Source organism: Scyliorhinus canicula, chromosome 7, assembly GCF_902713615.1.
Source record: "Scyliorhinus canicula chromosome 7, sScyCan1.1, whole genome shotgun sequence".
NCBI lineage: Eukaryota > Metazoa > Chordata > Chondrichthyes > Carcharhiniformes > Scyliorhinidae > Scyliorhinus > Scyliorhinus canicula.
Window position 1 is genome coordinate 36,986,099 of NC_052152.1, and position 25,871 is coordinate 37,011,969.

At 43.9% G+C, this 25,871-nt stretch overlaps 1 protein-coding gene across 1 annotated transcript in view; it reads right to left on the minus strand.

Moving 5' to 3' along the window:
* The window catches only part of LOC119968873 (target of Nesh-SH3-like), a 371,610-nt gene that overhangs the window by 14,459 nt on the left and 331,280 nt on the right, over nt 1-25,871 (minus strand). The window contains exons 45-48 of the mRNA XM_038801796.1: nt 19,675-19,881; nt 18,298-18,406; nt 4,869-4,948; nt 28-57 (exon numbers count right to left, since the gene is read on the minus strand). Coding sequence (XP_038657724.1) covers nt 28-57; nt 4,869-4,948; nt 18,298-18,406; nt 19,675-19,881 — 426 coding nt within the window. The remainder of the gene's footprint in view (nt 1-27; nt 58-4,868; nt 4,949-18,297; nt 18,407-19,674; nt 19,882-25,871) is intronic.

The window sequence follows — 25,871 nt, forward strand, 5'->3', positions numbered from 1 at the left end:
GTCCTGACTGGAGCTTGCAGCACTCACCTGGTACATATTCACTTACGCTGGGGTCCGCTACAGGGTTGGGAGGCAGGGGAGAAGGGAAATAAAAGTGGAAAATACAGAAGGAGCATTAGAAAATGAAACTTTTACAATTTTTAAAAAAATCTTACAAACGTAGAAATATTTCAAAAGGGGAAGATTTTGGAACGTACTGAGAAGTATGAGCACGTCACTCCAAGAATATTAATCAGAGTACTGACTTGAAAATGCAGTTTTTAACCATTATTGCTACTTTATAATCAAGATATGGAAATAGGACCTTGATCTAGCTTCCCATCATAAAAGCATAATAAACATGACAGATTGGTCAGTTATCACCACTTAGAACTCACTGTTACAAGGCATAGAAATTGGAGCTGCTTCTGCAATTTTACATAAGTAAATTGCTAGCCTCATTTGCAAATATAATCTTCCCTCCAACTCTCTTCCATTCAGAGATGTATTCTCTGTCCACGCCATTCCAGATTATTTCTCCCTGTAAACCCCATCCCCCTTCCTTCAGTTCACTGAGGCTGGCTCCATTACTGAACTTGCCTAATTCCCAGACATTTTCTCCCTCCAACAATCCTCCATGTTCACAGAAATATGGAGATAGATATTCCACTTGTTATCTGGGTGCAAAGCTGAGCCATAATAAGAAGTTGGCTGATTTTCATTTCCTCCCCCCCCCCCCCCCCCCCCCCCCCCCCCCCACTCCAGCAAAGCCTGTCCTTGAGCTTTCCTCCCAGGTTCTGGTTTTGGGCTTTGTCCCTCCCACCCTGAATGTCTCTCTGAGAGTACCCCCTCCAGTCCTGATTTTAAAGCTGCTGTTCCCTTTGCCAATATGCTCAAGTTATTTTTGTAATACTCCCAACATATATGTGGTGGCATTCACAGAACAAGAATCAAAGACGTGACTACAGGAATTGAGAGATTTCCAACAAAGCCAAGGAAGGCACCTGAAAATGACACCAGATGTCACCTGCAAATGCAACTCTGTAAAATCCTGATGGTGGGGATGTGTGATTAATACAGAAAAAAGGCATAGCAACCTTTCCCATAGGGCTATTGCCAAGGTCTTCTCAGTCATGAAGGTAAGGCATGATTTGTTAGAGCGCTGCCTACCTCTACCCATATCTGTCTCAAGTTTCTAGTTTGATTTCTTTCATTGGAATTAAGGGCGTTCAGAATTCCCAAATGGCACCCAATAGAAATAACAATCTGTCATTTTAGTCGTAAAATCGGACCCATTTGATATATACCACTTAGAAAATAATCATAACTGCACATTTTCGAATTAGTTAGCAATTGTCTCACTCTTTTTGATCATAAATCTAACTCCTAATATTTCCTGACTGTAGACAGATTTGAATGTCACTTCATTAGGTTGGTGATGAATGTTGCTTTTACACAGCAGTTTTGGCATCTATACGGCACCCTCTTGGTAACAATCCAACAGTAAATATGCAAATACACAGTGCAAGAATGGAAGAAAGGAGTAAAATGGTGCTCCAACCCTCCCTATAACAACATTGCAGCAAGAGACCATTTATTTTATTAATTGTAAGAACCACATCTGGAGCCATCCAAAATCATTATTTTTAAAAAGCTTAACTGCCTCATGTTTCTTTCAAGGTTTTAAATACTCCTTAACTAAATGCCTTTTTGCACACCGAAACATTTAGCTTTTACCTAAAAATTCCAAGGATTATGTGCTTTAAAACTAAGCGTTACCAAAATTTAGGGAAAGTAAATTATTCCACACTACGTTCCAGATCCAATTTTAAACCTGACAGAAGCCAAGTGAGCCTACAGTTGAAATTGGGACAGAACAGTATCCCTTCCAATTCGAACATCTTATTAGCTCGGTATATAACGATACCTTTTCAGCAAGTGTGCTGGGTAACCACCAGAATGTACCAGGGTCCTGCTTTACAAATGCAGATTGGGCTCCAATGAGATCATTGTACTCCAAATGCAATTTCAACTTCAGGCCACACGAGGAAGCCATCTTACTTCCTCACCAGTCCAGTCTGGTGAGTGGATCGGGGCAAGAGAAAGTCCAGAGAAAAAAAAGTCATAATTCTTTCTGTTTTGTGAACTGTGGAGAGTAAACAATGTAAAGTAATCCTGGTAATAGTACTCAACCAGTAATCCTTAATAATCTCAAATCTCATCATGGGGGTTTGTAAAATTAAATTCAATCATTGTTGTCATTTGCGGGACGAGCACAGAAGAGTGGCCATGAAAGGTGCATACGTTTTGTAAAAATCCAGCTGAATTCTAATGTCAAGGCAGATAATATGGCGCTCTTGCTTTGCATAGTCTGTGTGTGACTCCGGGTCGCCAGTTCACCCCATCTTAAATGGTCAAATGAGATTCTCAGTTGCACAACAATTGCTATGGCAACCAGGAATGGGCAACTGTCATTTTGTGAGAGCAGCCTGCATCCCGAAAACATTATATTCCAATATCCGTAGCTTTCCACTCTCATTGTTAGCCTGTAACGTATGTTGGTACATTCATGTATGTGGAAACCAGAGACAGGGTCAGATTCTGTTGCGTTGCACCCAAAGTCAAAGAGCCTGCTGATAAATCCTTCTGTGCCCATCCCGCCCACCCTAGCTTTGCAATATCTGTTAGCCCTGCCACCTTCCAAGAACTCTGCGTTTCTCAACTCAGGCCTTTGTCAAAGCTCACTTGGATGAAGTAATGAAGAGCTGCCAAGAACCGTTCATCAGTGGTATGGGGGGGGGGGAATTGATTCTACTTGCAGCTCAGTGTGAAATGCTAGCTATGTTTTTACAGAATTTACATTACAGAATTTCAGTGCAGAAGAAGGCCATTCGGCCCATCAAGTCTGCACCGGCCCTTGGAAAGTGCACCCCGACTTAAGGTCATGCCTCTAACCTATCCCCGTAACCCAGTACCCCACCCAACACTAAGGGCAATTTTGGACACTAAGGGCAATTTATCTTGGCCAATCCACCTAACCTGCCCATCTCTGGACTGTGGGAGGAAACCGGAGCATCCGGAGGAAACCCACGCAGACACGGGGAGAATGTGCAGACTCCGCACAGACAGTGAACCAAGCCAGGAATTGAACCTGGAGCTGTGAAGCAACTGTGCTAACCACTGTGCTACCCACTGCAAGACAGTATATACAAAATGTTTTTGATTTTTTTTCAGTATATACAAAAAGTTTTGATGCTTCATATTTCAAACAACAAAATACAGATATATAAATGTTGGAGAAGGAAAACGGACTTAAAGAGCAATCTTTTTTAATACCCTGCCAGTGTTCCATTTAATTGGTAACTTAAAAAACAGTTCCGTTGCTGGGAAGCATTTGAGAGAAGTACTTGTAGTTGATTTTTAATTGTGAAAGAAAAAAGTTCTAGTATTACAGATGGTTTTAGTTTGGCTGCATTTTATTCCAGCTCCTAGAGGGATTCCCCCCTTCCTCCTTCCCCAAACTCCGTCCTGCTGTCCCCAAAGTGTGTCTATATACTTGGTATGCTCGTGTAACTGGATTTGAGCATATTGTATAGAGATCAGTAAACGCTAGTGTACAGGTACAAAAAAATAATAATTTGAAAAGTTAATGGAATGTTGGCCATTCTCTCAAGAGGGCTAGAATACAAAGGAACAGAAGATATGTTCCAGCTGTACAGAGCTCTGCTTACATCCCATCTGGTGTGCGTTCAATTCTGGGCACCACCTCAGGAAGAACATTTGGGCCTTGGGGTGGGTGCAGCACAGGTTCAACAGGATGATACCTGGGCTATAAGTGTAAAAATGAGAAGCTTTTGTAGACTGGGCCTGTATTCTCTAAAATGTAGACGGTCATGGGGAAGGAGGCCATTTGGCCCATCAGGTTCCTCTGAAAGAGCCCCCCACCTAGGCCCAACCCCTGCCATATCCCGGTAATCCCACCTAACCATTGGACACTAAGGTGCAATTTAGCATGGCCAATTCACCTAACCTGCAGATCTTTTAACTGTGGGACGGAACCGGAGCACCTGGAGGAAACCCATGTAGATACAGGGAGAATTTAAATATTTTTTATGTACCCAATTATTTATTTCCAATTAAGGGACAATTTAGCATGGCCAATCCACCTACCCTGCACATCTTTGGGTTGTGGGGGTGAGAACCACGCAGACGGGGAGAATGTGCAAACTCCACACGGAGAGTGACCCGGGACGGAATTGAACCCGAGCCATTGGCGCCGTGAGGCAGCAGTGCTAACCACTATGCCACCGTGTCACCTTAGCACTTGAGAGAATGTGCAAAGTCCACACAGATAATCACCCGAGCTTGGAATTGAACCCGGGTCCCTCGTGCTGTGAGGCAGCTGTGCTAATCACTGTGTCACCATGCCGCCCTAAAGGTCAAAGGATTTTAAACCTGAGGGATCAGAGATGATTAAAGGAATTGTTTGGGTAGACAGAAACTACTTCTACCTGTGCCAACGTGGGGAACAAAGGCATTGTGAGCTTAAAATTAGAGGTTGGCCGTTCAGGAATAAGAATAATGCCAGAATAAACTCCTCTACACACAGCGGCAGTGGAACACTCTCCCTGCCATCTCCAGCACAGCCCCTGCTGCCACCCTCCCTCCAAAAAAAAAAGCTGTTGAGCCTAGGTTAATTAATTGCAAAATTGTGATTGAGATTGTTGCTAGGCTACAGCTCCAAGATGGGATTAAGATACAGATCAGCCATGATGTAACTAAATGGTGGGGACGGCTGGGGAGGCTGAATTCCCTGTCCAAGTTCCCATAGTCACATTCACGGTCCTTTATGGGGGGGGAGGGGGGGGAGAAGAGAAACACACACCTACCTGATTCTGTAACAAAGGAAAGTTTGGTACTTGCTGGGCCTCTGCCATGAATGTTTGTGGATGTCACTGAGAATGTGTAGCTGTTAAATACACAACAAGGTTAGCACATTTATTAACAAATAAATATTTTGCTTCTAAATGATTTTTTAAATTTAAGAGCAGCCTACTCTGCTCAACCCTTTGAAACCCTGAACACGTAAGCAGTATTTCAACTTGTATTTTGTGGGGAATTCTAACAAAGGTCACTTCTATATTCCAAAAAGCCAATCCCTTCTCAGATCAGCCATCCCGGTTTGGACATTAGATGACTCGGCATACTGATATGGTTCATATGGACATATTCGCTGGGGCTGCAGGATTAAACAGGACCAGTTTTCTCTGCAGTAATGCAGCGTCCTTTAGCTAAACTAGGTGCCTGAGACACTATAACAGGTCTCACTGCAGCATCATAAGATCATAAGAAATATCAGCATCTAAAATACAGAAGACAGCCCAGTCTGATGTCAATGGGTCACTTGGGTTCAGGTGATACAATTCCATCTATCAATGTCATATCCTTCACCAGTGTCAGAGTTTTGACGTCCACGTGTCTCTGTGAAAATGAGAAATAGGATTGTGATTGCCCGTATCTCCTGTTGTTAGTTGAATGATGCTTTGGTTGATAGGTTGTTCATAGACTTTTGTTTTATTCCAACTTCTCTATTGCTGACTATGTTATTTTCAGATCCCGATTTTCTTTCCCTTTGAGAATACTCTGAAGTAGTGAACTACCCACAGGCCGACAGACCGCAATGTAAGTGCTCCTTTCATTGCTGCAACCGACCTTATACCAGCTAATTGGGTAGGTTAGTTCACTGCGGCAGGTGGGCTTATGGGTTCCCATAAGGATGGGGCAGGGGAGGGGCAAATACATCCATGCAGCCGTGACTATCATGCTGAATGTCAACACAGAATCCAGAGGTGAAACCCGTCAGGACTGTCTGGAAAGGGGTTCAAACCCAACACCTTCTGTCCGGAAAGGGGTTCAAACCCAACACCTTCTGTCCGGAAAGGGGTTCAAACCCAACACCTTCTGTCCGGAAAGGGGTTTAAACCCAACACCTTCTGTCCAGAAAGGGGTTCAAACCCAACACCTTCTGTCCGGAAAGGGGTTCAAACCCAACACCTTCTGATCAAAGCCAGAAATGTGACCACTGGGCCAAAGGGTCATTTGACTTTGTGATCACTAGTGTTCACCAATTAATCAACAGGAGAACTTCCTTATTGATGTTGTAGTATCTGATACTGCGAAAAAGCTGATATATCAGTAGCTGCTATCAGCTATTTTCACCAAACTAAACCCTTTGTTTACAACACTCATTCTTTTAAAAAATATATACGATTGGGGAATAGTGGTAATTTCACTGGACAAGTAATCCAGAAACCCAGGCTAATGCTCTCAGGGCATGAGTACAAATCCCACCGCAGCAGCTGGTGGCATTTGAATTTAATTAATAATCTGGAATTGAAAAGTTAGTCTCAGTAATGGTGATCATAAAACCTTTGTCATAAAAACCCATCTGGTTCACGAATGTCCTTTGGGGAAGGAAATCTGATGTCCGTGTGGTGAATTATAAACACTAATAATCCACACTATTGTACAACATGTGTTGAGCCTGTGCCTTGTACTAGATCATGTGTAGTTGCGCAGCTCTACCCATAGGGGGAGATGAGGAGCTTGTACTGGGCTCCACCCTAGGCTCCGCCCATGGCTCCTCCCCCTAACCGGAAGTATAAATGTTGCTGTTGTGAGCCTGCCTGCCACTTCATCTAGAGTTCATCTCGTCACAGGCAGGCTCTGTTGTAAGACGATTAAAACCACTGTTCGCTTCTAACCACGTGTCGCGTGAATTGATGGTCTCATCAGTCCTTACCTGGCCTGGCCTACATGTGACTCCAGACCTACAGTGATGTGGTTGGTTTGCAGAGGGCAGTTAAGAGTCAATAGGTACAAGATAATTAGGGATGCCCAACGGATACTAACCTTTCCAGCGACAAATGTAGTGGCGGGCAGTTCCAGTGGCGCCTGCCCCGCTAACCAGAAAAGCCGTCCCAGATTCTGCGCTTGGAACCTCATTAATTATGCACAAATGAGATCCCCTCTGACCTTCCTGGCAGAACAGCAGCTGATTCATCTGGCCATGGTCAGCTGATGTGTTCAAAGGTCTTGGGCTCCATATTTAAATACCAGTCCAGCACATTAATATCACTCCCTCCAGCCCATCTGCTTCTACTACTGATGAGCAGCGAGATGTCAAATTTGAAACCCTTCAGCCAGTTGACAGCCTCCTTATATGCACATGGCTTGCACTTTGCCTCAGGGGTTTCACAATGTCCCTAGTGGAAGAGTTTTTTGCAGGAGGGTCTGACTCCAGTGCAGACCTGTTCAGTTTGACTCATTCGCTGTGCGCGAGGTCGAAGCCTGGGATTTCTAACATGGGATCATCAGCCAGGTGCTGATTTTGGGCGGTGTTGTTGGTGTTGTGCCACAGGTCCACGGTAGAATTGCCTAGCTCTGCCAGCTTGATCCTGATTGCCCCCCTTGAAGTGAGGCGTTTGCTGGGTGGATGGATGTTTAAACATCGCAGATGCAGATTTTTTAAATGCCCTTTCCAGCAATCGTGCTGTGCTAAAGACACAACGGATTTGTGGTGGCGCCGTGTTGCAGAGCACAGGTAACCGATTTGTGTTTGTTGACTGGATTACTCAACAGGTGTTTCTCATGAGGATCATCTCAGGATGCCAGCAACCCAGAGGGAAAAGGCCTCACGAGGAAGTATGTTCCCAAATTCAGCCACCCTGCCCTTAAGCCCATGGCCTGCGAGCCGTCCATGCCCCACATGGACCTCAAACCACGGGCTCTGGAGTCTCCTGTTAACAAATCCCTTCCACACTTGTTTGTCAGCTTTTCATGCAGGCTTATTGGGGCTTTGTTTCCCTCGGACTTCCATTGTTCGTCTTCTTCATCTGCCTCTTTGCACCTCTGCATGCCATTATAAATCTCCCCCTCCTCCCCCCCCCACCCCAACTCCTTGCTTAGCCTTCGTTCAGACACCCCCCATTCTTCACTTCCACGCCTCACCCCACACTCCACCCCCAGTCAAATTTCAGACCTTTGCTGCAGTTGCTGCGTGAGCTCACAGCACAGTCCTGTCCAGATAAACAATGCTGTGTAGCAAGGTGATCCCTGTGTCACCCAATCCCAGGCACAGTACTGATCCAACTCAGTAACACAGGAGTGTCCATGAAGATCCGTTCACAGATAGGCAAGAATTGGTCTGCCCTGGCAGAGGGTTGAACAGCACATCAGGAACAGTGCAGCACTCTGGCAGAAAGTTGCAGCACTCAACCCGAAGTCTCTAGTGAACTGAGAACCGCCTTGTACGTGCCCCTCATTAGTGATCAGGTTTTTATGCCGATGTAATTTCCCGCTGGTGTGATGCAAGATTGAAAGGCCTGATGGGATGAAGGTGCAGCTGTGCTATTGAGCATTCATGCGATGCAAATGTAGTTTGCACCACCGGCCAGCAGGAAGCGCCATTCACCCATCATTGAGAGAATTATAATGGGATTTTACACTGGCGGGTTTCTGGCTTTTTGGCTCCTGCCGGATTCACCGTGTCTGCCCTCCACCAAGCCCACCACGGATTTATTGGGAGAATTCTGCCCTATATCTTTGCCCTATGTTTCTGTTTAAATGAAATTCTTTATTGCTTTACGCTGGGGAGATTTTCTTTTGTGTCCTGTTTAGGTTAAAATTATAAGTGTGATTTTTTTTTGAATTGTTGAATAATAAAGGGGGCCATTGAGTTAATCGTGCTTGTGTTGGCTCTTTTATGGAACTATCCTATTACCCCCTTGCTCTTTTCCCATAGCCCTGCAAAATTTTCATCAAGTACTTATCCAATTCCCTTTTGAAAGTTATTAACGAATCTGACTCAACCACCTTTCCAGGCAATGCATTCCAGAGTATAGCAACTTGCTGTGTTGTTTTCTCTCACATCGCTTCTCTTTCTTTTAACAACTAACCTAAATCTGTGTCCTCTGGTTCATGACATTTATGAAACTGGAAACAGCGCAATTAAGTAGGAACGATCAAAACAATCTCAATTCCCCCTACGTCTTTTATACAGAGGCAATCCACCCTTGCTGTTTTTGCAACTACACAAAAGACACTTTGTTCTTATATGGGGCTTGCAGAGGGAATTTTTTTTTCTATTGATAAGGGATGCCTGAAGTAAAGAAAACCAAAGTCTACTGTAAGCATTAATGCATGTTATAGTTTGTCGATACAGAAGGGTTCTAAGGAAACATCTGCTCCTCTGGTATTCTTGGAATGAGGGAGGTCAATAGTGAAGCTTTGCACATCTATATTGTATATTTACTAACAGCTTTTAAATCACTAGTATGGACATGTACATTTACTGCTTTGAATTTCTTCACAGCAGTAACATACTTTCTATAAAGTGCAGATTTCAAATATTCTCATTTTGTTTCATTTCCATATGCTGCTTAACCGATAGTCTCTCCTGATTCCGATTAGTAAATCGGGGATATTTTCAGATGATATTAATACTGGCTAGGGTGTGCTGACTATTGCACAGCGTATGATCTTGCCAGAGCGAAGAGAGAAAATGGCATTGGGATGCTACCCATGTGCCACAAGACCTTGCACGTGTTAACTGCAATAACTGCATTGTTGTGTGCTTTGGGACACCTTGTTAATATGGAGACGCTACATAAATGAAAGTTCTATGTGACGAGAAACATTTTAAAGTATAATAATTTGTCACGCACAATGATGAACTTGAGTTACAGGAACGAAGATAAACAGAATATTCAACTGTTTTCTTTTTAAATGCAATGTGAAGAATAGATGCATTAATTGCATTCACATTGTGAGAATATTGTCTAAAATGGCATTTCTTCAGCCACTGAAATTTTCAGACTAAATTCTTCTACTAGTTAGTGATAGCACTTGTTAGATCAACCATCAATTTAAGGGTCTTTCCCTTTATGGAATATGTTTATTTCCAAACATTTTTACAAGTCATTTTGCATAATGGCAGCCATTTTTACTAATCCTTGCTGGGTGGCCTGACTGCCTGAGGGAGATAAATGAGAAAACTTTCAACAAATTTTCTTTGAATAAGACGCAGAAACACAGCTGAAATGGTGTCCTTCATTTGTTAGACCATGGGTAAGACAGAGTCAAGAGAGTGGCCAGTCTACACCTGGACAGTTACTCTACAAAACAAGCAAATTAAAAGCAATGGTTTTATTGCATCGTGGGATGGTGAACCCAACAACTTGATTTTCCTGCTTTTTTTTTAAACCACAAAATGCTAGATAGCAACTAGCTTGAACCTCACCAGAGTAACCAGAGCCACTTGGTGGTTGGCTTAGTTTTGATTGCTTTCATCAGAGACCACATGTAGTAAGACTAGTCCTAATTGCTACCCATAGGAAAATGAAACCCAGCAGCTGTGTCAATAGAAATGTTGTCAACGTAAATGTTCTAATATCAAGTCTGATCACAAAGCTTCTATTTAATTTTTCCAACACACTGCCAGGATAAAATTATTGTAATTTAAAAAGGATGTAAGTCATTACCCCAGAACCCAAACGGTGAGCTAAAATGTTCTCTTGAGGCACCCCATTCAGGAACAACCTCAGAACTGAAAGCCTTCATCACAAATACCAGTGAAAATGATTGGTTGTAAGGCCAGTCACAAATTGGTCCAGAATACCACATATATTGTGCTAAAAAAAAACGATATTTCTGTCCAGGTTAGATGATCCTGCCAAATGGTTGAGACATACTTCTTCTGCAGATTTCTGGGCCAACTCTGCTCAGGAAACCCACTAAAGCCACGAAGAAACCACACTTTTTCAAATAGACTTTGATTTATGGCTGGCACGATGTGCCTTTTCTTTCCATAAGAACTCTTATGTTTATACCAAACAGTCAGTTGTTTTCAACTCCATCCATATTTTGGGATTCCCTTGTGCAGGAGTGAGATATTAATAACACATTTATTGAAGTGGAATATTGGCATATGACCGTTTTTTTAAAAACAAAGTATGTATCAGCTTGCAAGAAGCAAATGAATACTTAATGGTGTTTAGTCAGCTAGAATATTGCTTGAGCAATTAATATCAGAATTGAAGTGCGAAAAAGGGCAGTAGAGATAAAATTCAGTCTGTAATACGCATTTAATATATAGCAATATGGAAGGGATGATGGCTTGGATTTTAGGGTCAGTGGGGAAATGACAACGCCCAGCACTGACCTCAAAGAAAGCTGTCCACAAAGCCTTGCAAACTCTATGGTGTAGACTTCACCTTTTTCAATGTGTTTTTCTCTTTTGTTTTATACATTTAGAGTACCCAATTCTTTTTCCAATTAAGGGGCAATTTAGCGTGTCCAATCCACCTAACCTGCACATCGTTGGGTTATGGGGCCGAAACCCACACAATCAAGAGGAGAATGTGCAAACTCTACACAGACAGTGACCCGGGGCCGGGATCGAACCCGGGTCCTTGTCGCCATGAGTCAGCTGTGCTAACCATTGCACCAGCGTGCCGCCCCACATTTTTCAATGTTAATTTAATTCTGGAGCCAAATACTGGGGACCTCTGGTGTCCAACTGCAGTGATTTCAGTGAGCAGGTTAAGCAGGCAATCACACTGGACACCAGGAAGTAACAAGCTCGTTGACCTCACTTTTTAAAAATAATTTTATGGAAAACCAAACAAAGATTGGGGCATACATGGATTGAAAGTAGAAGCTGAAATATTATAAACAATGAACGAGTTTAAAAAATCTATGAATTTTAATGGAATGGAGAAATATGACCTTCTACAAATATAAAATTAGATTTTCAGGGCAAAGGAGGACATTCGGCACTAATTATGACCTGATACACGACTAAAAAAAAAAACAGTTACACCTTATTCCACAAGGCAAAATTTATTCAAGGTTACTTAGATCATGAATAATGTTATAAAAAGTGGATGTTCATGTTAATTCAGTGATTTTTAGATTTCAACAGCCCACCCTGTGGAGGGGTAGGATAGCACTGGCAGGAACTTCTGGACTTCCACGTCTAACTCACAGAGTAACAATGGTGAACACTGACAGTGTATGGTCACTATGACTACAGAATCTGGGCCTATAATCAGAATTTTTACAGAAGGCCATAAAACAATTAGGGTTACGTATAACCTGTAACATCTTATTCAAACACCTTTTGCTCATATTCTATCCACCCAAATGATTATGTTGATGATAGAAATTGGAATTTAGCAATGTCTCTGTGTCTGTAGCCAGCGCTTATATGGACTTATTTTTTAGCTGTGTTAGTTTCTATGTAGCAGAAGTAAAAGCAAATAAAATGAAAGGTAGCTTGATATCAGGAGTCAGTGAATGGCTGAAAAGTAAATTTGACTGGGAATGTCTGCTTTAAATTTACATTTAATATAAAACATTATGGAAATCGCTGTGGACATAATTATCCCAGGCTGAAGGTTATATATGCCTAAAGATTAATAACGTAAGCAATGATTCATAATGTTTATGGAGAAATCAGATGAGTCACAACATCCATGATTAATTTAATGCAATGCTAAGAATCTATGAGGAAAAATCTACATGTCGAATGCTTCACTGATGATATTGAGGTCTTTTATTTCTATAGACAAATTCTCAAACCAACTGTTTAAATAACATAATGTTCTGTAACTGCTAGTGATCCATGTGCAGTTTGGGTTACTTTGCTCTTTTTCGTGTTCAGATTCTAATGGAGAGCTTCTGCCTAATTTGTATTTTATCTGATCACTAGGAAGTGAGGGAATTAATTCTTTGATATTTTATATAGATATCGCTTCTCAATTCTCAATTATCAGAACTAAAGCATTTTTATTCATCCTGAGTAACAAACTCAATGGACTAGTTAGTATTTTTGTGTGAATATGATGCACTCATTTTCTCAGACACAAATTTGACATATGTCGAAAACTCTTGTCAGTATATCTGGATTTCCTGCTTGGGAACGGGTTTTTGGGTTGCCAGCTCCATTTGGATGTATTCCAGGATATTTGATCACATATACCTCCCTATGGTGTCAACTCTTGGTTCCATTTTTAAAAGGTTGTTCATAGAGTGTGGGCATCACTGGCTAGGTCAGCATTTATTCCCATCCCTAATTGAAAAGGTGGTGGTTGTTAGCCAACAACACAACTCCATCTTTCAATTTGGCCTATTGCATTCGCTGCTCCCAATGTGGTCTCTATATCAGAGAGACCAAATGTCGACTGGGTGATCGCTTTGCTAAGCATCTTCGGTCTGTGCGCATTCAGGACCCTGACCTTCCCATTGCTTGCCATTTTAACACAAGACCCTGCTCCCATGCCTGTCCTTGACCTGCTATAGTTTTCCAGTGAAGCTCAACGCAAACTGGAGCAACAGCAGCTCATCTTCCCGTTAGGCACGCTACAGCCCTCAGGTCTCAACATCGAATTCAACAACTTCAGATGATTAGCTCTATCCCACCTTGACCCCATTGTTTTCATTCCATTTCATTTCAACTGTCTTTTCCATTTTATTTCTTTCTTGTCTTTCTTTTTATATATATATTTACTCCCCCTATCTTATTCCCCTCTCCTTACCTTTTGTCCCCTATGCATCCCCCTTCCCCCCCAACATCTTTCACAGCTTACCGTCTGACTTTAGTTTCTCTGCTGTTTGGCCTTTCACACCTTTTATTCTCTCTGTGGACTGCCATGAGCACTCTTTTCCCTTGGTTTCTGTGGCATTTAGCTTTCTTTCCCGTGGTTTCTGTGGCTATGACTCATCTTTCATTTTCTCTCCACAGTATAAATATCTCCCACTTTCAATGCCTTATAGCTTTGACAAAGGGTCATCTGGACTCGAAACGTCAGCTCTTTTCTCTCCCTACAGATGCCACCAAACCTACTGAGATTTTCCAGCAATTCTAGATTCCTTATGAGTTACTTGCATCAGTGGCCAGGCAATTAATCGTTAATTCCTGTCAACTCCCAAGAATTCTACCTCCCCATGCACATTTGGAGGCAAGGTAAAGGGAGTGTAAAATTGAATGGATCGGGTTTCCTCTGGGAAACTGCCCACCTACACCGAGAAGCAATATCATGCTTGGGCAGCTATCCCACCCGTTCACCTATTAAAACCCTTAAGTGGCCACTTAATGGCCAATTCAAGGGCTTATCCCACCCAGCTTCAATTTTTAGGTTGGTAGGAGCGGATGCTGGAATGTGGGAAACGGACAAAAAAACCGTTCCCCATCTCAGGCAGGAATGGGGGGGGTCTCACTCTGAAGGTCCCCTCCAGGACCATGGAGCTCTGGAACTACCCCCCACCCCCCATCCAGCAACCTACCCCCTAACACCGCAATTGCCCCCCCCCATGCCCTCCTAACCCTAGTGTGTCTCCTTCTCTCCCACCCCTGGGACTCTCAGGACCAGAGGTGGGTTTACAATGAAACACGCCATGCCTGGACACAGGGTCCTAATGGACAATAATCAAATGAGCCTATCAACAAGCAATGCAGAGTGACATCAGACTCTGATGGTTGAGTTCCCTTGGAGCGGAAAAACAGACTGGTTCAAATGTTGAGGGGCGCATGAGGAACGAGAGGCATCTAGGCGAGGAAGGGAGAGAGGCCAGTGGTAGAAAATCCTGTTTTACTTTTGTGATAAAGGTGCAGCCAGCAGGTTTCTCGACCCAGGGCTGAGAGTAGACCAGCCAGCAACAGCGAGGCAAGGTGCCGGGTGAAAGTCCCAATGCAAGGTGAGCCAGTCAGCCCGCAGCAGTCAAAGGGGAGCTGGCGAGGAGCGACTCAGTGCTGACGAAAGCAGAGTTGAGGAGGGCAGGCTCGCCCGTAAATCTGCCTCTGCCCAGGACTTCCCTTCCCAATGGTCCCGGGGCTTGGTTACAGGCAGAGTACTGACGTACTGCTTCGAGTAGATGCAGCGCTTTGCCTGGTCAGGATGGAGCTGTCGGCCAATCGACAGGCAGGACTTCATTCCAAGGACAGACACCCACTGCCAATCAATGCTCAAGTGAGATTTTGAGAGTCGATAGAAATAAATTTTGATAAGTATTTGATTGTAAATGGTTGCAATATAGCAGCACAGCCACAAGATGGTTAGTGACAGTATTTAGAAGAACTAAATATGAAAGTGTAGCAGAAGATGGTCCATAAGCTGTTTCTTTGAAGCAATTATTTAACTCCTTTTAAAGGAAGTGGAGATATTACCCAGGGCGGAATTCTCCGACCCCCCGCAGGGTCGGGGAAATCGCCCGGGCCGGCGTAAATCCCACTCCTGCTGTGGCCGGAATTCTCCGCCACCCGGGAATAGGCAGGAGCGGGAATCATGCCCCGCCGAATCGTGTGCCCCCCGCGGTGATTCTCCAGCCCGCGATGGGTCGAAGTCCCGCCGCTGTCAGGCCTCTCCCGCCGACGTGGTTTAAACCACCTCTGCGCCGGCGGGATTGGCGGAGCGAGCGGGCCCCCGGGGACGGGGTGGGAGGCGAGGGGCGATCGGACCCCGGGGGGTGCCCCCACGGTGGCCTGGCCCGCGATCGGGGACCACCGATCGGCGGGCGGGCCAGTGCCGTGGGGGCACTCTTTTTCTTCCGCTGCCGCCACGGCCTCCACCATGGCGGAGGCAGAAGAGACCCCCCCTACCGCACATGCGCCGGTGGTGATGTCAGTGGCCGCTGACGCTCCGGAGCATGCGTGGACTCATGCCGACCGGCAAAGGCCTTTTGGCCAGCCCCAACGCCGATCGGCGTAGCGCCAAATGCTGTTGGCGCCAGTTTTGGCGCCAGTCCTAACCCCTAAAGGTGCGGCCTCCCCGACGCCGAAGTGGTTGGCGCCACTCCGCTATGCAGGGACCCCCCGCCTCGCCGGGTAGGGGAGAATTTTGCCCCTAATTCCTGAATCCCCTTCCTCCATTGCAGGTAGTGCAGCTAATTCTTTTTTTTTTGCATGTTCGATGTCTTAAAGGTCTGTGGTTTGGTCTGAAGACTTTCACATCAAAATCATGCAGTGACAAGAATTATTATGGAATCTCTGAGGCAAGGTGTGAGTGAGCAAAGATTGGGTTCTCAGATTGCTGAAGATCAGTCCTGAGATAAAATGCTGTATCAAGATCCCAATAATATCATGAACTATAATTTTGGTTATACAGGTGTTCAGTTTCTGCCCATTGCTGTATGGGTATCATTAGCTTTATTTCCACTCTACATTCGTCATCAAATTACGGTGGCACAGATGTTTGGCTTTAAGAGCAATATAATTGTTAGCCTGGAGGTAGGCATTGACCCTGTGTGATTTTATGCATGCAATTACAAACAGTGTCCAAGTATCTTTTGAGTCATATAAGGCCCAATACAATTGTGTACAGGATCCAAATGGTAATATGGCTGCAGATCATAAAATTTGAGAAAACTGGGTGACATGAAGAAGGTCACGCGCTTAGAGTCCTTGGATTTCGGTCTTTTTCACCTAGTTACCAGGGGTAAATAGTGGACAGATTCTCTTATGAGAGCCTTTTGTCAAAAGGCGCAAAAAAGAATATTGGGAAGAAATGTGTGAGCGGTAGCCCTCGTGAGGAACTAAGCAAGGTGTGGAGTCCTGCTGGTTCGAAGATGGCGGAGGCCAGCTCGTCAGGTGGGCCCATACCTATTTCAGTTGTCAAGCTGATGGAGGTAATGGCTGTTGAATTTGAAAGGCAATTTGGCATGCATTTTGAGAGGCAGAGGAAGGAGATGCTGGAGACCCTCAAAGTCGGTGGATGACACATTGGTTTCGATAAAAGAGGCCTTGGAAACAGTATGGAAGCATGGTGAGGTGCTGAAGGGTGGAGGAAAGTAACAAGGGCCTGAGAGCTAAAAGCAAGGACGTGGAGAATAGATTGAGTTTGCAGAACTTCAGGACCATGGTTCCAGTGTGTGCCAGTTTTTCTGTCAAAATCCTCTTTGCGGGAGTGGAGAAATTTTTTTTCCCCTTTATTTGGGCTGGTAAAGTAGCTCAGATTCAGAAGCACATATTTGAGCCTGCGATAAGGGTGTCACAGTGGTTATCACTGTTGCCTCATGTCACCGATAACCCGGGCTCGACTCCAGCTCCGAGTCACTGTCCATGTGGAGTTTGCATATTGTCCGTGTGGGTCTCACCCTCACAACCCAAAGATGTGCAGGGTAGGTGGATTGGCCATGCTAAATTGCCCCTTAATTGGAAAAAAAGAATTGGGTACACTAAATTTATTTTTTAAATGTTTGAGCTGGCGAGGTTGTTTGCTAGATTTAGGGGGTGGAAAGAGAAGGGGGTGGATGAGATGAGGGACTTGTTTATGGTGGGGTCTTTCTGTTGCAGATATGTTTTGTACAGGTGGGATTCTGGGAGGTTTTGTTTTTGTTTTGCTGTTTATGTATAAAATTGAAAAAGTTGAATAAAAATATTTTTAAAAATAAAATTTGAGAAAACTAGCAGTTCTATTGAATTTTATTAGTCTATCAAGTTACGCTGTTGGTCAGTACTGAAAGTGATGATGTGATTGTCCCTTATCAATAATGCATCCTCAATGACAGCAAACAGTTTGGTGTACTTTTTCCCGAGACAGGTCCAGCAAGGCAGCACATTACTCCACCTGTGCTACTCACCTCAGTAGCCAACATCTAGCCCTAGGTGAGGGATTGTTTAGTTTGCCTCATGACCTTTCCTCAGTGGGCAAAAAGCACTGAGTGTGATGCAAGTCGCAAGGCAAAGTTATTTCAACTTATATGGTACTGCCGATGAATGGTCAACCCAGCTTGGGTTTGCAGACCATTTCCTGTGTCCTACAAGTTAGATTACGCTCACCCTAAAACACTGATAGTTTGAGAGTTGGCTTTTTTCTCTGTGTGCAATGAGTGTACATTCATCCATCCCATGCCTTTTTGCAGGCAGTCACAATTGAGGGGGTTCTGTTCTCCTTTTGAAAGTGGCCCACCTCTGTAAATGTCTACAGTTCACAATCACCAGTAAGTGTTCTTTATCAATGATAATATGGTAAACTTTACAAGCCTCCATGCCTACCTTCAGGTCTTGCTGATCAAGAATGCAGATTGGATCATTTGTGTTAGTGGGGGTCAGTGGACCTTATCCACGGCATTCCTAATTTGGTGGTCATTAAAATGAAACGCAATATTTTCCCAACTAGGTTTCAGACTCTAGTATGGACTGTACTGGAAATTCGTTGAATGCAAATGAACGGATAAATGTGGTATAAGTTATGCTCTGCAAGACGGACCAGAATATGATGCATTACTTACAATTGTGAGGAATAAAATAGAAATTTTCACCTTGTGTTTGGTTTCAGGTTTTCTACTGCAGTATGTGTTTGATTGGTGACAGTAACAAGTTCTTCCGTTTTGTTGTCTAATCCTGTCATTTTTGAAACAACTTCATACTCTGGAAGAAGGACATCAGAGGATATGATATAAATATTTCATCTCATGGGTAAAACTCAAATGAAAAGTTCCAGTTAGATTCTGAAAACCTACCCTATGTGAATTTAATAGCACATTTACTACTTCCTGATATATATTTTCTACCCCAAAAACATTTTTCAGTTGGGAACAACATAGAACATACAGTGCAGAAGGAGGCCATTTGGCCCATCAAGTCTGCACCAACCCACTTAAGCCCTCACTACCACCCTATCCCCATAACTCAATAACCCCTCCTAACGTTTTTGGTCACTGAGGGCAATTTAGCATGGCCAATCCACCTAACCTGCACGTCTTTAGACTTTGGGGGGAAACTGGAGTACCCGGAGGAAACCCACACAGATACGGGGAGAACGTGCAGACTCCGCACAGTGACCCAGTGGGGAATCAAACTGGGACCCTGGCGCTGTGAAGCCACAGTGTTATCCACTTGTGCTACCGTGCCACACTAGGAGGGTGAAATAATTCAGGCCAACAGATTTTCATGACTGCCTCGGGACTAATCCTTGGTTCTAATATGTTCTTCTTTACGTAAAGAATGATTAGCATGGCAAATGGGTATCTGGCTAAATTTTGTACAGAAAGAGCTTGAAACCCCAACCAGGTAGGATGGTGTGACAGGTACAGAGTTTGAAACAAAATCCAATTTTCCCCATCATTCTGCTCTGTTTATTCAGGTTAGTGAGACTCTAATAGATTGAGAGGAAAGAGACCACTGGCCTTGCACATCAAAACTGTGTGCCTGGAGGAATTAGCCCAGTTTGTCTAGATAATGACTCAAGCAAATTGTTTCCCCCAGCTGAAGGCTGGCATGAATTCCATTCAGGCACCAAGGCTTACACAGACAAAGGTAATTAATCTTCCTCTGATACACCTTAAAGGGTAGGCCAGAGTAAACAACATTAATGGTCCAGGATACAATGTTTGGCCAAGAAAACAGACTTCAAATGCACTGCCCCTATGCAGAACCAGGGCAGAGGAGGTCCAGGAAAATCAATCTCCGCTTGTTCCTGTCTGAGGAAGGGGTGATTTCTGATGTGCAATGGTGGTGGGCCAAGTTCCTTGTCACGGATGTGGAGTTGAAAAATATCTGCGTACCGTTTACTTGACACAACTCATAAAATAATGGAAAATCTTACTGTGGCAGCATTGCAAGAATTATCCCCTGTCAAAAGTTATTTTCGGCAGAAAGAAGCAAAATGCTGAGAATATTAGACGTGTAAGTATTACCACTAGCGGTGTCATTTTCATTCTTCTCCCAGTCTACTATGACAAAGGTAGGACAGCCTTCAACAGTCACAACTGTCAGGTTTGAAGGTCCATATCGAGGAGCGGATAAGGCTTTTATATTTGTAATGTTTTCTTCAGGAAAATGTTTCAATGATTCAGTAATGGAGCAGGGCATGTCTGGCTTTGTCATATATTTCACATAAGAACCTTGGAAAGGAAAAAGAGAAGCTGGGTGATAAGTCAATATTCTCACCAATTTAATGATAATAGCTCTGTACTGCATTAATAAAAGATGGTCCCTCTTGTTGATTAAACAATTGGTTAGACATCCTAAATAACACACATTATCCTCCCAATTCCCCACCCCATACACAAGAATGAGATTTCACTATCTCTCTCAATCATGTTCTTTAGAGTCTGGAGTAAGTAAAATTCAGGTGCTGTCTACTTTTACACATTCATTAAAGGTGCAAAATAAAATCCTCCATTTAAGAACGCAAATGTGTAAAATGAAAGAGCTATTCAGCTCAAATGTATTTTTCCCCAAGGGCCATGTACAATTTTCTCACCTTGAATTCAATGCAACTGCCTGAGGGAGGTATTTGAACAAATGTGAAACGTGTAAAACATAGAACTCACTGAAATGTTACCCCAACTTCCAAAGTTAATTGATCAAAGCCATAACATCAATATAATATTATAATCTATGAACAATATTTTGAGCATGCAACACCCACTTACTGCTCTGCGAGCAAAACCTCTCTTCAACTCTACTGTCACTTAATGTCTCCTGGATAGATGACCAAAATGCAAGTTATGGGAAGATGGTGTAATGGTAATGTCGCTTGGCTAGTAATCCAGAAGCCCAAGCTGACTCTCGACGGACATGGGTTCAAATCCTACCACAGCTGCTGGTTAAAATCAATTAATGAAATCTGGAATATAAAGTTAGATGGTGACCTTTGAAAAAACCCATCTGCGTCACAAGGAAATCTACCGTTTGTCCTTACCTGGTCTGGAGTGCTTGTGACTCCAGAACCGCAGCAATTTGTTAACTGCCCCCTGAAATGGCCCAGCCAACCACTCAGCTCCAGGGCAATTGGGATGGGCAACAAATTCTGGTCTTGCCTGTGGCGCTCACATGAAAGAATTTTTTAAAAAAAGAATCTTCTTGCACCTGTTGTAGTCTTCGCTTGCAGCATGTTGACATCTGGAGCATATTCCAGCTGAGCCAATTCTTCAATGAAACACGTTGACTTTCCCAGAGATCTTCACAACACTATGTTGGTGAAATTGGCTTTTCCTGACTAGAGTGCGGGTTTTGTTCAACCAATGCTGCAAAATTGGGTTATTTTAGTTACTTTTATTGATTATATTTAAAAATAAACCCTATTAGGTGAGTCCCTGCGCACAAATCTTTGTGGTACCATATTTAGATGGATTCAAGCTTCTCTTCCTCATTTGAGCCAGAATTTGATGTCAAGCTGAGCTGCAATAATGAAATGAAAATGAAAATCGCTTGTCACGAGTAGGCTTCACTGAAGTCACTAAGCCCCTAGTCGCCACATTCCGGCGCCTGTCCGTAGAGGCTGGTACGGGAATCAAACCGTGCTGCTGGCCTGCTTGGTCTGCTTTAAAAGCCAGCGATTTAGCCGAGTGAGCTAAACCAGCCCCTAATGGTTTACCTACTGTGCAGGTTTCCCTACTTCCAAGAAATCATTACTTACTCTGTGCCAATCTTTCTTCAGACTCTGAGCGTTGTTTGACCGTAAACTTTGCCAAAATATGGAGAGTTAAACTTCCATACCTCTGTATCCCATTGTATACAGTGAGATCCAATTTACTATATTAAAGTATCAAGTTGATTTGATCACCACTGACACTCACTGGTGACCTTGCAGTGATTTGAAGGATCCATCAGCAATTCCAGTTGATACTTTCAATTTAATGTTAAAAGTGATTACAGCACAAACATCCTCGGTTCAGTTGTTACTGAAGATTTAGAAACTGACTTGTTGGAATGTAAGGGAAGGTCATATGGGTGTAACTTTGACAGTTTACAAGGCAATAAAAAGTAGCGAAACGGATGTATTTAGATTAGGGGATGTTGACTTCAGTGATTTGTTTCTTGGTAAGGCCAAGGTGGATTTTAAAAATGCTGCTGATCTAATTGTGTCTTTGTCTAATTGCTTTTTCGACCTTGCCCTGTCTCTAAACCTGGCCTGCAAGCAAGCTGAACACTTGAACAGAATCACTGATGGGAAGCTTCATTATTTTGGTATCAGTGGTGCAGAGATCGTCACCGCAATGAAGAGATGAACCTACTCGTATACCCCATAGAGCATCCACTTAGCTTATGTCACAGAAGCAGCATCAGTAAGCTGCACGTTACTTTAACGCTTTCCCATAGTCAAGACATAAAACTGGCAAGATTAGACCTTCCTGGTTCTATAGTTATACAGTCAAATATTGCAGGTAAACTTCACTTTTATACATTTCATTCAGTAATCACATCTCATTGTTCTATATTCTGTATAACTTGCAAGTAGTAAAGGCTGACAAACATTGACCACTGACACTCTACTTCCAAACCACCTTTTCCAATTCGTTGCTATGCTCGCTGTGGTTTTGCCAGCAAATAATGTTGTGCATTTGCCACTGGTCTTGGAGAACACAATGGTTTGGCTTATATTGTTCACCAATAATATCTCCATCGTAGACATTTACAGGCTATTGTGTTCTGACAGCCCACAGGGGCTATTGTGTGGCGTTGGTCCAAATCTTCCAGTCCCCAGATGGTCATCTCCTAGGGGTACCTGGAAAATGCACGGGATGACCCCTCTGAAGTCCCAATGCAAGGGCTCCGTGGGAATTGCCTGGGAAGTTTAAACTTCCATTGGGCAATTCACTGCATCCGGAACCCTCCAAAGCTCAGAGGCAGAGACTTTGGATGGCTTCAACTCACTCAGTTAACCAGGAAAAGTTGGAAGGATTAAAACCAGTTCGAACTTCTGGATAATTATCAACTGGACCCCCAGACTAGTCCTCCCAGACCCCTGACTAACCTGCTCACACCACCAACTAACCCTCCCCATTCCGCCCCACCAGCTAAAGAACTGAACTGTTAAGCATAGATCCTTTATTTTAAATCTCCTCCTAGCAGACTCCCTCTACTGGTACATGTGCATGCATGGTAGCCGCAAGAGGTCAAAATGTACACTACAATTTTCAATACGCTACAGACACTTCCATGAATCTTCAGCAGCATCCTGCTTACATAGGGGGTGCGGGCGGCATGTGAATATGTGTCCATGTGGGGTGGGTTTTGTTCAAACAATTAGCCTACCACTAAATAAGACCTAATTATGATGAACAGTAGGTCAGGTAGCATCAGTGGAGAGAGGTAACAGTTCAGGCTGATGACCTTTCAGACAAAGAGCCACTGACTTGAAACACGGCAGGGTTTTGAGTATTGCGTTGGGATGTCAACATCAGGGAAACAGTCACTCGACAGTGATTTTCCCCACATGTTAATAAATTGACCAATTCGTGGCCAGAGGGCAGCTTGACATCCAATTAAGGATGGCAGGCAGGCTTGCAAACCCGAGGACCTGTAGGAGGCCACACAGCACAGAACAAGAACCTGCCTGCAGTTCAGGTAAAATAAAGAAGGCACCTCCATCTACAGATCTCTGTCCAACTTTTAAAACTTCTTATTTAAAGAAAATACCTTCAGCAGCTAGGCTACCATTGTGGACACAAATCCTCTCCATAGGATGGCCCCTGGCCACAGTTGTGGTCAAACAGGCGTGGAGGGCCTCAAAGTCTGCCTGGAGTGCTGTACCCTATCCTAATCCTCACTTACCCCCATCTTGGGGCAAAAAATCCAGACTGGATTCTCTGATCCTGAGGCTAAGTGTTGACACTGTCGTAAACGGCGTCGCATTTCACGACGGAGTGAACATGCCCTCAGGAGCAGTGATTCTGGCCCCCCACAGGGGGCCAGCATGGCGCTGGAGTGGTTCACACCACTCAAGCCTCCCTTCCTGGCACCAAATGGGCACCACGCCAACCCGCGCATGTGCAGTTGAGCTGTGCCAAACCGCACATGCGCGGGGTATTTCTTCAGTGCGCCGGCCCCTCATCAACATGGCGTGGGGGTTCAGGGGCTGGCCATGCAACAAAGTAGGCCCAGGGGAGGGGGAGAAGTCGGCCCGCTGATTGCTGGGCCCCGATCGTGGGCCAGACCCCATCGGAAATACCCTCCCCCCCCGGGACGGAGCCCCTCCCCTTCGCACAGAGGTCTCGCCAGCAGCGACCAGGTGTGGATGGCGCCGGTGGGACTCTGCCGTTTGCTCGTGGCCGCTCGGTCCATCTGGGCCGGAGGTCGGCGGCCCGGCTGCGGACAGTGGCCACGACCACGCCAAACACGCTGGCGCAAATGGCGCCGATTCTACGCACCTCGGAGAATCGCGCGCCTACGTCGGGGCGGCGTCATGCGGTTGTGGCGATTCTCTGGCCCGGCGCGGGCTCGGAGAATTGCGCCCTATACCGTGGTAAAATTAGCCTTTTTCACATTATTACTGGTGTTATTCAGGATAAACAGAGGTACACTTAATATTTTCCCGTGTAGCCTGCTATTCTTGTCATTCTAGTTTTTTTTAAAATTTAGAGTACCCAATTAATTTTTTTCAATTAAGGACCAATTTAGCATGTTCAATCTACCTACCGTGCACATCTTTGGGTTGTGGGGCAAAACGCACGCAAACACGGGGAGAATGTGAAAACTCCACACGGACAGTGACCCAGAGCTGGGATCGAACCTGGGGCCTAGGTGCCGTGAGGCTGCAATGCTATCACTGCGCCACCGTGCTGCCACTTTGTCACTCTAGTATGAAGGATATCAAAGATAACTGTCCATGGTTTCAAGATCGTGGTAAATATTCTGGTAGCATGAAGAGAGCGCAGTAATATAAAATGATTTTAGCCATTTGGTTAGAATTTTTTTTTATATTCAATGTCATTTTTATTCCTGTTGCAACTAAGATTCTCCATGCCTTCATGCCAATGAGGTTACTGATTTAATTTACTCCATCATAGAGGGACCTGGGCGTGCAGGTCCACAGTTCCTACTGAAATCAATAGGTTTTTAAATAGGTTTTCCTCATTATGATGTATATACGAGAACAGGAGCAATTACAGAGTAGGGCAGATCAGGTTGCACACACAAAATGCTCAGACACCTGCATCTGTAGAGAAACGTACACTGAGAACAGATCTCACTTTGAGTAATTATAAATGGAAGTGGAGACTTTTCTTCCCTCAAGGATGGTAGCCATGATGTGGAGATGGCGACCATGGACTGGAGTGGGCACAGTAAAAAGTCTTACAACATCAGGTTAATGTCCAACAGGTTTGTTTGGAATCACTAGCTGTGCTCCGAAAGCTAGTGATTCCAAATAAACATGATGGACCTTAACCTGGTGTTGTAAGACTCCTTACTGTTCTCTAAAGGAATTATTGACTAATTTTTATTCATATTAGTTCTTTTGCTGTTCTTGGAGATATTCTAAGGCCTGGGAAAGCACAAGATAAATGCACTCTCTTTCTTTGGAAGCAGCCTCAATATGGTATATCGTAATCAATGAGGAATGTGAAAGGTATGCCAGGTTGAAAAAGAAACAGTTTTGGCTAATTAGTCTTACCTGCCAAGACTTCACTAATCATTTCTGCAGACCTTGGAGTATAGAGTTGCCAATGATTGCAATCTGCGCTAACAGAGAGGCAAATACAATGATGCCCTATCCATTGCAAGAACACTTGCAGCTACCATGCAGCAAAGAGACAATAATGATCCGCGGTGGCCTGAAAAGTGGCTTTTACTCCTTCCAGATACAATGTGATACTAATTTGTGAAGATGGTGGAAAGTAGAGGCAAATGCAAAGAATTCTGTTTGTAAGCACCCTACATGTATTATACCCCCCATATCACCAGCCACCAAATAAGAACAAGGTACAGGGCTGCTTATTATCCTGCTTGCATCTTGGGTTTCCTTTTCCCTCAATTTAACTGTTTCTTTTTAGTCCTTTAACGCTTGGTCTTTGTCAAGGCTAGCAATTTCGAGGTTCTGCAATATATTTTAGAATTTATGTTCCCTGACACTATCTTTTGTTTTTTTACCCCCATTTCTTTAAAC